At 42.8% G+C, this 12156-nt stretch overlaps 1 protein-coding gene across 4 annotated transcripts; it reads right to left on the bottom strand.

Annotated features, from left to right (window-relative positions):
* Window positions 1-3397: 3397 nt before the first annotated feature.
* Window positions 3398-10850, bottom strand: LOC130737682 (phospholipase A1-Igamma2, chloroplastic-like). 4 transcript variants are annotated; one of them, XR_009018867.1, is made up of 4 exons: window positions 10079-10850; window positions 9005-9519; window positions 5578-5655; window positions 3398-3912 (listed from the first exon to the last, which is right to left on the bottom strand). XR_009018867.1 is itself a non-coding variant. In XM_057589508.1 (3 exons), exons 1-3 carry the CDS (start codon window positions 10697-10699, stop codon window positions 3888-3890), a joined length of 1161 nt encoding a protein of 386 aa, XP_057445491.1. In that variant the 5' UTR covers window positions 10700-10850; the 3' UTR covers window positions 3398-3887. The 4 variants fall into 4 exon arrangements, 3 of the variants coding, with proteins under 3 accessions (XP_057445491.1, XP_057445489.1, XP_057445490.1); XM_057589508.1 differs by lacking the exon at window positions 5578-5655; XM_057589506.1 differs by lacking the exons at window positions 3398-3912; window positions 5578-5655 and having other exon boundaries at window positions 5750-9519.
* Between the last annotated feature and the right edge of the window lie 1306 nt (window positions 10851-12156).

The following is a 12156-nucleotide window of genomic DNA, read 5'->3' as shown; positions in this document are numbered from 1 at the left end:
ATAAAGAAATTCATAAGATATTAAACAACCTCTAAACCTTTAAATAAAGATAACAATCTCGGATGCAAGCTTTGGATTGAAGTTTAGTTTTGGAAAACGAGAAGTGTCGTCGGATCCAAGTGTTGGGAAGATTTCGAGTTTTGGGTATGTTAATACTCATTCGCTCTGGGAGCAGTTGTTTAGCCATCCAAGGGATGAGCCGAGAAGCTTCACGGAGGTGTGAGACCTTGTGAATGCGTGATACTCCACTGAGGCGTGAGACCTTGTGGAAAGCATGGATCTTCACTGAGGCGTGAGACCTCGTGAACAGCATGAAACTTCATTGAAGCGTGAGACTTCGTGCAAGTGTGTAAATTCACTGAGGCGTGAGACCTTGTGAAAGCATAAAACTTCACTGAAGCGTGAGACTTTGTGAATGTGTGAGACTCCACAGAAGCGTGAGACTTCGTGAGAGCATTGATGACTCGAAGAGTTGTCGTGAGTGGCTGCACTCTTTTGTTTATGATTAATTGTATTTTGTCGCAGAATCGACATTTACCTTAGGGTATTCTTTTAGAGACTTTAAGTTAATTTAGAACACGTGGCGACGTGTCGGGTGAGGTCGGAGACGTTGTTTGGCTAATCACTTGCATTCATGCACTCATTTTGAGGTTAATACACGGCGTGATACCGGACCTCGGTGGATTCCAAAATGGTCATAAGACCCGGATTTCCATATTTAGGACACTACGGTGGTCCTCAGTAGCAGACGGAATGGCAGACCTACGGGTTCACTGCTGATCTGACTACTTTTGTGTGGTGTAAGAGACACGCGAGCAGGAAGGTACCCACCGTGGCTGGTGTTAGGGCCGTCTCGTTGATGTCCATCCTTCTTCCGGAATGCATTTTGTTACCCAGCATTGCATTTCATGCAACATACATGCTAACTTAGTTGCTGAGTGTGATTGGTAACTGTTTATCCTATTTGTTTGAGGCATGCTACTTGTTTTCGTGGCTCTTTATATTTATTGTGATACATGCAACCCTAGGAAGCTACTCCAAAACTTATAAGCCTGAGAGGCGAGTATATATTATCCTATAATTATATCTGGCTTTATTAATTATATAATTCTTTGGAGTTGACCCTCGCGTCTGCTGTGTGTGTTTGGGCGGACTACGCCATTTGTCAGATGAGTATGGGGGATTGGTTTACCATGGTCAGCCCGTCAGGGGGGACCAGGTACGAGATGCTTGACCAAGACGACCCAGGTGCATGGGTGGTCGATCCCGAGGGCCACCGTGCGACCTACACCGGTCGGATCATGGAGGACCGTGTCGATCGATTCGGACGCTTGACGGAGGGAGTGATGAGGAGGCACATAGTGAGCTTCAACCTGCCTCCAGGAGTACACTGTGGACCCGGCTTGGGAGTACCTCCACCGCCACCATCTCCTTCAGATGATGAGGATCCTTCTGAGGAGTTGCCAGTAGGTGGGGCTTCGACGGAGTCTAGTCCGTCTACTGCTGCTGCTGTCGTCGCGGATCTCGTCCCGGGCCCTGAGCCCGAGAGTCCAGTGCGGGAGCGCATTAGGGTGGACAGAGAGGGCAGTGTTGAGTACGCCGACCTAGTCGTCCTGGATGCAGATTCGGATGACGACCGCGCTAGCATGTAGGATCGAGTGCTAGTGTGGGCTCCTCGGGTAGGGATAGTGTAGGAGTTGTGTCGATGCTCTGACCGTCATGCTTCCGTTTTTGGGGACAGGGTAGTTTTCCTACCGGTAGCTTTTGTGTGGTTTCCTATGGAGATCGCAGAGAGCTGGTTGGATTTAGGGGGTCCTTTCTTAGGCCGCTGGGCCAACTTGCTCTCAGTTTTTGTAGGTTAGTGTTGCGGACACAGTGTCTTTATTTTGGACTGTACATATTGCCTTCGGGCGTTACTCTTTTCTGTCACCCGACACGAGGCATGTATATATAGTTGTATAGTAGTTCCTTTTATCTTTTGTTGGGGAGTTTTATTGCTTTCTGTCTTTAGTTATATTGTCGAAAAAAAAATAATTCACGTTTTTCCGCTTAAAGTATTTTCTTTTGGTTACTAAAGTGACGCCACCGAAATCGGGGTGTTACAAAGGTGGTGGTGGTGGCAGTAGTGGTGGTGGTAGTGGTGGTGGTGGAGAGTGGTTGTGGCGGCGACGACGGAGGCGGTGGCGACGATGGTGGCGGTACTGATAGAGGCGGTGGTGGTGGAGGGAGCGACGGTGGTGGTGGTGGTGGCGGCGACGATGGTGGCGGTAGTGGTGGAGGCGGCAGTGGTGGAGGGTGGTTGTGGTGGCAGCGACGGTAGTTGTGGTGGTGCTGACGACGGTGGTGGTGCCAGTGACAGTGGTGGAGGCGGTGGTGGTGGAGGGTGATTGTGGTGGGGGTTGATTAAATATATTGAAGTAGTTTATACATTGCACTCTTAACATGCTTTATCCATCATTTATAGGGTGGATTAAATAATCCATCATTTTGATGTATAAGAGGATATTGTTGTATAAGCTTATACAATGTGAACACCAAACAATGGATAAGTCCATAATGTATTGTATAAACTTATACTATCATGCCTAATACGGCATACCAAACAAGCCCTAATGTTTCATGCTTTCCTTTAGAAAAAAATTATAGTGGCCTATTGGGCTGCTTCCACCCTTTCTTCCGACAAATATAATTACTATGTGATCTTTGTTGAAGAATTTACTCGTTTTTCTTTTTTTAAGCCAAAATATATATCTTGCTTAATACATGAGGAAATTGACAAGATTCACAACCCTCCTCAAACGAAACAAAAAGCTGGCAAAGCCAGAAAGCAACTAAGAAAGGGAAATCTAAAAGACCCCCAAGAACCGAAGAAGAAAAAGCCCCTAAAAGGCTAAGAAAAAACCCAAAAAGCACTTGAAAGCCCCTAAAAGCCCAAGCCCCCAAAAGCCCACCCGGTAGAACCAGGAACAGAAACAACCAACACCAGCAGAACGCCCCAAAACCCTCAAGGACATAGGAAACTCCAGCCAAAAGCCCAAGCCTGCAAGGGAGAAAAACCTAAAGAGGGATAACAGGAAGCAGAATAAACAACTGCAACACCCTCCCAAAAAAACCAAAACAAGACCCCATAAACACCTAAACCAACCCAGCAAACTGGCACCATCGCTAGGTAGCTCTGTAAAGACGCAGATGATTAGCAATGAGATGGTCAGTGAAGCTTTGAATGACTTCCTCCTCAGAACTGATACGGACGACACCAACTTGTTTGATGTAACACCCCGATTTCGGTGGCGTCACTTTAGTAACCAAAATAAACTTAATGCGGAAAAACGTGAATATTTTTTTTTTCGATAATAACTAAGACAAGACTGAATTAAATAAAACCCAACAATAACAATAATCAGAACTAATATACAATATATAAACAGCCCCCGCTGTAGTAGTAACCTCGTCACGAGTAAACCTCCAGTGACGGAAAGAAAAGTGTAACGCCCGAAGGCAAAAGGTACAATCCACAAGAAAGGTCAAGTGTCCGCAACACCATCCCTCAAAACTGAGAATAAGCTGGCCCATCGGCCTGAAGCAAGACCTCCTAAGTCCAACCAACTCTCTATGATTCTCGTAAAAAACCACACAAAAAGCTATAGGTGGGAAACTACCCTGTCCCCAAAGAAAACAAATGATGTTCAGAGCTAAGACTCTACTCCTACACTAATCCCATCTCGAGGAGCTCACACCAGCACTAAAACCTACATGCTAGCATGATCGTCGCCCGAATTCTGAATCCAGAACGACCTAGTCTATGTACACCATCCGTCCTCCTCTCGCTACCGCGATACGCTCCAGTTCCCGCATCTCAACCCTAGTTCCTCCCGAAGGATGAACCATCATGAATCAGCCCGCCAAAGACATCTGACAAAGGGCGTTTGTTCGCCAAAGCACACACAGAAGACGCGAGGGTCAACTCCAAAGAATTATGTAAATAATAGCACCAATAAATATAAATAAGATAATAGCCACTTAGGCTTATAACTAGGGATAACATCCTAGGGTTGCATATTTCCACAAAGAATATAACGACTGTAAATCACAGTTAACATGCATCAAGTAGAACTAACAAGTATCAAACACACTCATCAACTATGTCAGTATGCATGTTGCATGAAATGATATGCAGGTTAACCCAGTCAACCAATATGCAATCCGGAACGGATGGGCATCAAACGGATCAATCCTAGCACCAGCAACGGTGGGACCATTTCTGCCCGCGTGCCACTTACACCACACAAAGGTAGCCAGATCAGCCGTAACCCGTAGGTCTGCCATTTCGGTCTGCTACAAGAGACGTTTACAAACGCTCTTTCACGGAAATCCGGGTCTTATGACCATTTTGGAATCCGACGAGGTCCAGAGTACGTCCTGTGTTAATACCCCATTAATGTTGCATGAATGCAGGATGATTAGTCAACCAACGTCTCCGATCTCACTCGACACGTCGCCACGTGTTCTAGGTAAATTAAAGTTTCTAAAAGCTTACCCTAAGGTAAAGTCGATTCTGCGACAAAATACAATAATCATAAAATGAGTGCAACCACTCACGATGACTCTTCGGGTCATCAATGCTCTCACGAAGTCTCACGCTTCAGTGAAGTTTCATGCTCTCACAAGGTCTCACGCCTCAGTGGAGTTCCATGCTTTCCACAAGGTCTCACGCCTCAGTGGAGTATCCCGCATTCACAAGGTCTCACGCCTCAGTGAAGCTTCATGCTGTTCACGAGGTCTCACGCCTCAGTGAAGGTCCATGCTTTCCACAAGGTCTCACGCCTCAGTGGAGTATCACGCATTCACAAGGTCTCACGCCTCAGTGAAGCTTCTCGGCTCATCCCTTGGATGGCTAACAAACTGCTCAACGAGCGAAGGAGTACCAACATACTCAGAACTTACCAAACTCCTCAACACTTGGATCCGACGACACTCCTCGTTTTTCCAAAACTATGACTTGACTTCCAATGCCTTCCTTCGAGGTTGTTATCATTACTTAAAGATTTTGAGGTTATTTAAGGTCTTATGAATTTTCTTTATAAAATAGATTCCATTTCGTCTTATCGCAAGTCTTATACATTTGCAGGATCTCCCAATCCCAAGTCGCTTCCAGAGGATGTCTCGATCCACTAAACAAAATTAAGGCCCGAACCTCGTTCGTCCTATCAAACTTTCTCAAAACTCTCAAAATAAAATCGGCACGACCTGCCCGCTATTCTCACCATTCAGAATCTCAGATTCCAGTACAGAGCATATTTAAATCATCACATTCAACAACATGTCATATATCAATAAATCGCATCATAAACACTTAGCACTTAGCATATAAAGCATGCACCACACATCCTAGATTACCCACATAGCACATAGCATGTAAGACAATCTCAAAAACATTCAGTAGATGAATCATCTACATTGTCAGCCGAAGCCTCAGAAAACAATTTCCAATCACACACAATTCCAGTGCATAAACAGTAAACAATGTCGAAACATCGACCCTAAGCATTAACTAGAGATTCAGTGAGAAGCCCTCACCTGCAGATTCTCCAGGATTATCTTCTAACTCTTCCTCACAAGCAAAGCGTTGCTCCTCAGGAAATTCCTCAAAAGTTCCTTTAAAGCAAAGTCACAGAAATACTATCAGAATCTATCGAGAACTAAGCTATCGATACTTACTAAGGTTACACGAAGTAATCTATACTCTAAGGTACGATAATCTAGCGCGAAAGACAAGTTTTCGGAAAAGGAAATTTTCCTCCTCCCCCTTAATAGGGCTCGGCCACTTTAGGTAATTATGGGGCTCGATTTTTCTTCGATCAAACTTGGTTCCTATGCTATCATTAGCCGTAACTAAGGGTATTCTGAACTCGGAAAAATTATCGGATCGAAAACTGTCGCAGGGGTATTTTGGTCATGATTTTTAACTTAGAAATTTCAAAACTGAAATCCCAAAAACCAAATTTTGCAGGGACGTTACTAACGACGTTTATGACAACTAATCCTACTAACACTAAGCTAAGGCGATAGTTTTTAACCTAAAGGTTGAAGCTTTACCTCAAAAACTCCAAAAATGGGTATTTAAGGCTAAAATTGATTCCGGCGGAATTCCGGCGACATAACGGAAAATCTAATCCAGCAGAAGTGATCTTGGGCACATATAGAAGAGGTTTAGAATCAGAAATGAAAGATTCAGGATAGTTTTGCAAAAACCCATAAACTATCCGCTCAGAAAACTCTACAGAAAAGCTATGGAAAAAGCGATCAGAGGTAAGGATTAGCGACTATACCTCGAAACCTTGAAGCAGCAACTGATTAATCAACGATCAAGCAAGGATTGAACAAAATCTTCTTCTCCTCCTCTCCTCTCAAACTCGCGGCCTCCTTGGATGAAATGGGTAAGATATTTGTTTTTTTTTTCATTTCTTGGCTATATATAGAGGTTGGCAAAACGCGGTAAAATGAAAGTTTCGCGAATCTGATTTTTCCGGCGTCATTCTCCGTGAATTCTAAGATAGGTTTTGGCGAAAGAATTCCAAAACTAAAATGAGGTCTCTTTGTATTTTTGGCAACTAAAGCATAGTCGGTATAAAACTATTTTACCCGATAAGTTGCTTTTTGCATCGAATGTCGGAATAGAAAACTTCCTTCGGAAGAAAGATTGAAATCATCAAGAGAAATGGGTGTACGCGTGTAGAATATTCATTTGAAGCTCTGAATAGATAAAGTCTTCATTGTCGAGAAATTCTAGGGTTTTGAAATACCAGGGATTCGGTTTCGACAAACTTCCGATGATTGGAATCGGACGTTCGTAGATCCTAGAGTTTCGCCTCGAAACGATTGTGATATATGGAAAAAGAGAAGTTCTAACATTTCTCTGAAGATTTTTGGAATTAACTTCCGTCGTGCCTAAAAGTGAAAATTAGCTATATACTAGGGTTTCTGACCTAGGTTAAGCGTATAACGATCGTACTATAACTTTTATCGATCATGATGTAATCCTTTGACTTTTCCTGAACTTTCTCCTTCATAAATTTATTTCATTTGGTAAACTCTAGTTCAGGTTTTCTTTCACAATACATCAACCCTAATCGTAAATGGAAATCTCTTCCACTGATCCTAAGCTTAAAATCTTGGGTCTTACATTTGACAATTAGAAAGTCCCTACGAGCTCATGTCAGAGCACAAGCAGAGCCACAAGCTTTAGGGAGAATCAAAAAAGATTCCTTTACCACCAATTGCATGACGACCTCATCAACCAACACTCCTTTGTCCTTCTGTTTTCCTACTATCGAGCCTTTCCTTTGTCGACCCCTCCTCTGCCGCTCCGACACTGTAACTACCTCACAACCCGCTGGATATCCACTCCAACACCACCACAGACCGGAGAAGGGAGTAAAAAAAACCTTCCAGGCAAACGTCACCAACAGAGACAAGATCACCCAATCCCAATTCTGGAAAAGGGCATCGCAAGAACAACGTTCCTCCTCACCTAAAGTCGAGCCTCCCAGGAACCAAGAATTGATGGTCTCCGAGAAAAGGAGCATCGTCAGCCAGCTAGAGCAAGGAGAGTCCCTAGAGAGCTCTATGATCATCTTGAGTTCGTCATTTGAAGGAGCTAACACACAGCCAACCTTCACTGGCGATGGCGAAAGATTGTCCTCGGTAGCACTCAACCCGACACTTACTGATTTTGGAAATTTTTCCCAAGGCCACCGAAAGGTACCTCACGAAATCGAAACGGCGTTGAGCAAATCTATCGCTGAAGTAGTTAGTTCTAACAACGAGTACCTCAGGCAACCGAAATGGTAGGCCCTCCCAAACCTACTCTGCTTCTGAACAAAGACGTTTACCAAGCTTCCGATGTGGCCAAAGAGAGGACGAATATGGAAGTAGTCGACGAGATTAGGGATCCCATCGACGAACAGGGTAAAGGATGAAATAGAGGATCCTTCTTTTTCCTTTTTCCTGATCTGTGTTGTCATTTTTGTGCGAGGGGTCTCCATCGTCGTCCGCATCTTCCATAGAAATTGGGGCTCCACTAGTTGAACGCACGCCCCGCTGCAAGCCATGGAATGGGAGAGGAACCCTTGCCGCAGAAGGAACAGAGGAACAAAGCATCAAGAGAGAACATGATTATATCATTTAAGAAATAAATCTGACTTTTATACTTGATTTCTTAAACTTCAAGCCTCTATTGAGAAACATTTTCAGTGGAAGATTAAAGACTTTCAAAGTGAGGACGGAGGAGTTTCAAAGATTAATCACTTACAATTAAGTTCATGAATTATTTAGCTTACAAAAGAATATCTCAGCAACTTGCATTTCCTTATACGCCATAGTAAAATGGTCTTGCCAAACACAAACATCATCATCACATTGTCAAAACAGGATTAACTTGAGTTTTTCATTTTGGGTTAATGCTTCCTTAATAGTTGGTTTCCTTATTTATCAATTGTCAGTATTTTCCATTGGTAAAGAAACTTCATACTCTGGAGTTTTGGGCGTAAAAGTCTAAAAGACCATATTACCCTAGACTAAGAGTTTTTGGCTACCAATGCTTTCCATATGTAAAGAGAATGAATTATGTTCAAGAATAATTCTTTACAGATTCTAACTAGGGTAGACTCAATATTCTGAACTTCGCACCAGGAGTATTCCGGACTTCGCACTAAGGGGTATTTCAAACTGTTAGCAATAAGTTTGTAAAAAAATTATTCATTTTCTTATATTACCCATGAAATTCTGGTAATTAGGAAAAATTGTATGAATTTTTTAAAAACAAATGCACTAATTAGACTCATTACATATTTTCTTAAAACTGTAATAGTCCTCATGAGGTCTTGTAATTAGGGACAAGGGAATATAATTTTGGGTGATTTATTTGTTGTTCAAGTTGTAGAGAATCTGAACTCAACTCATGCATGACGATAAGGTATAGAGATAATTATTTAATGACACTAACCCGTCAATCAAATGCAAAAGAACCTCCAAGTTATGGGCAGAGGCAGGATCGACATCCGGCTTAAGAAAAGGTGAGTTCTTTTGGTCCAACGCCAGTTCCACCCCAACATGAGAATAACTCCACAACAGATCATCCACGAGCTTCATCACCCTCGGCGGCCTGACCTCCATGTCATGCACATTCACCACCCTTAGCACCTTCACCCCCAACATTTCTAACCTCTCCTTGAACCTCGTATTCACAACCCTTCGGCTCGAAAATGACATCACAGAAATCGGAATGACATTGTTGTTCCTCTTCCCGTTTAACCCCATTTCAGCGATGTCGTAAGCGCTCAAAACAGCCAACGCGCTCCCCAGACTGTGACCCGTGACAGTGATACTTAGTTCCTCGTCGTAGTAGCGCTCCATCAACCTCTTCAACTCAGAGAGAACTTGTTCCCTCGCCGAGTACTTGCAATATCTGCATGTTTGGTCTTTATTGGTGTAAAGCTCCAATAACCCAGATTCCACCTTCTTACAAAAATGGCATACTAATTAATAAAATTTAACTCTTCATTTAATTTGTTAATATATTTTGAGAGAGGTTCTCTAAATAAGACTCATAATGTGGGTTACTAACCCACATGCCACAACTCAATAAACTAATAAGAGTTTTAATAGATAAATTAATAAATAAAATATAAAAATTATAACATATTTATCTTTAATGTGATTGAACGATGAGTTAGAGTTTTGCAAAACACAAGAAATTATTTATATCATACTGATTCTCTATGGAGGAGTTACATCCCTTTTAAATGTATACAAAACGTATATAAAAATCCAATTAAAGTGTGTTTGACATTTCATTAAATTAATTTAACCGATAACTTTTTTTTTTTGTTAATTTGGGTTAGAGTTTTGCAAAACACAAGGAATTCTTGAGCTCCATTCACCTTATAGGCTTATAAACCGTTAAGATAAAGTTTGTATTCAACATTCTTTGAAAGTGTTTTTGAGCTATGTCCATTCACCTTATAGCCTTATTGACTTAACTTGTGGTCATAAATCAACTAAATAATTAGTAACGCACCTTAACTTTTTGATCGGGGCAAGGGATGGAGTGAGAGGAGACAGGTACGAGGTACGGCACCCACTTGAGGTACGCGCTGGTGCCGTGCCACGCGACGGTGATGTCCCTGCGGCCGAGTCGGTGAGAGGTGGCGTCATCTGAAACGGCGACGTACCCAGCCCATTTAGCTTGGTTGCTCCACTTCTTGAAAAAGCTGCTGCCGGTGGTGTAGAGGTAGCGCGTGACGATGTAGCCATGGTGGCACATGTCGAGGGAGTCGAAGAAGTCACGGCGCGGGAAGAGGCAGCTCTCGCGGTACTCGGAGAAACGGTAGAAGTCGAAAGCGTCGTAGCAGGCCTGTGCCATCTCGCCGTAGCGGATCAGCTCCCGCCGCAGGGTAGGGTCCATGGGCTCCAAAAGCCCGGCCCAGTCATTCTCGCCGTGGATTTCTCGCCACACATCGGCGGTGGAGATCGCGGAGGAGGAGGAGTTGTTTTTGTTGTTGCGGACTATGAGTTTCGTGGTTGACTTTTGGATTTGGGTGATATACGATGGTGGTGGTGTTGGGATTAGACTTGGTGGGAAGCTAGCTTGATGCGTTTTGGACAAAGGAATTAGAATGTATGAGATTGAAGCAGCCATTGATTCACCGTGTTATTGATCGATTTTAGTAGCTTCAATCTACTTTCAACAACATGAGGAAAATTTAATGAGCTTAAGAATTTGTTATAGAGTCTGGGCGAAGACTTGCAGCAGTGCAATACAAAATTAGGTAGACGCGTACCAGAATAAAAATATGTTTCTCTTGCAACACAAGGATGGACAGTCTAAAAACATCGGATTTGATTGTCCTTTGCGTTATTATTTTTTAGTTTTTTATTGACTTCACACATGACATAAGACTGTGTGTACATCGGCCTATTAAAAAAAAAAATTTAACCATACAAGACTGAGTTATCCAGGAACCGGAGTTTCACGGCTGCTCTCTGTTAGAAAATTGATGATATTCCAAAAGTTCCAAGTCCCACAATTTTCACATGTGCACCGTCCACTCCCTTTAAACCTTGGAATTTCCAAATTTTGTTAACTGTGCATTCAGACCTTGAAACTACATAGCTTTAATTTGTATCACCCAAAATTAATGTGCAACTTACCTTGGAATTAACGGATTTTTGGCTATATATAGAAGACAAATTTCACATTGTTGAACACACTCATCTCCTCTCTTCTTTCCATACCTTTGTCCAGTTCTTGAACAATCACAATATTATTATTATTTTTCACCAGTTCTGTTACCCGTTCATGCCGAAGGAAGCTGTTTAATCCTGGGGAGGTGTTTGGATATTCCGGGATAAAACCTTCAAGGACAGCGAATTGATTTTCGTGACTCAGCTTATTTTCTTGCAGGTTCTGTTCGTGACTCCATTGCTGTTTCAAGGTTACTGCTCTGCATCAAATATCCAACAATCTTGAAGGTTTTACCATGACGAACGCTGACAGTGACCAGAATGGAAGTCCCAACGTTGGAAAGGGTGCTATGCCTCTCTCCATTCTTGGTTCGGTCCCGATTCCTGCCTACGCCAAGCCGTTTCCTGACATCTCCAAAATTGAGGTGTTTGGAGGCTAGAATTTCCGCAGGTGGCAAGAAAGGATCTCCTCAACTCTTGACATGCACAGTGTTGCAGATGCCCTCACAAATCCTGAACCAGATTCTTCTGCTACTGAGAAACAGAAACAAAATTGGGCACATGCTAACAAGGCATGTCGTCATACTATTATCAGTACGTTATCTAATGAGCTATTTGATGTGTACTGTTCCTACAAGAAAGCAAAGGAAATATAGGAGTCACTGATTCAGAAGTACACCGCTGAAAGTGTTGGAAGGCGCAACTTCATCATTGACAACCACTGCAACTGGAAGATGACCGAAGACAAAGACATGAGATCCCAAATCAATGAGTACCACAAACTCATTGAAGACCTGAAAAGTGAGAACATCAAATTACCTGATGAGTATGCTGTTGGAGCACTGGTTAACAAATTGGCAGACTCCTGGAATGATTACAAACAACAGTTGAAACAGATGCTCCTTGATGATC

Source organism: Lotus japonicus, chromosome 2, assembly GCF_012489685.1.
Source record: "Lotus japonicus ecotype B-129 chromosome 2, LjGifu_v1.2".
Lineage (NCBI taxonomy): Eukaryota > Viridiplantae > Streptophyta > Magnoliopsida > Fabales > Fabaceae > Lotus > Lotus japonicus.
Note: the sequence above shows the minus strand (reverse complement) of the source record. Positions and strands in the feature narration are given on the sequence as shown.

Bases quoted from the DNA above. Each gene is read 5' to 3' on its own strand.
- LOC130737682 (XM_057589506.1), bottom strand. From the start codon at position 10,699: ATGGCTGCTTCAATCTCATACATTCTAATTCCTTTGTCCAAAACGCAT. The intron at 9,520-10,078 runs GTGCGTTACTAA...CATTTTTGTAAG, and splicing joins GCCCCGATCAAAAAGTTAAG to AAGGTGGAATCTGGGTTATT.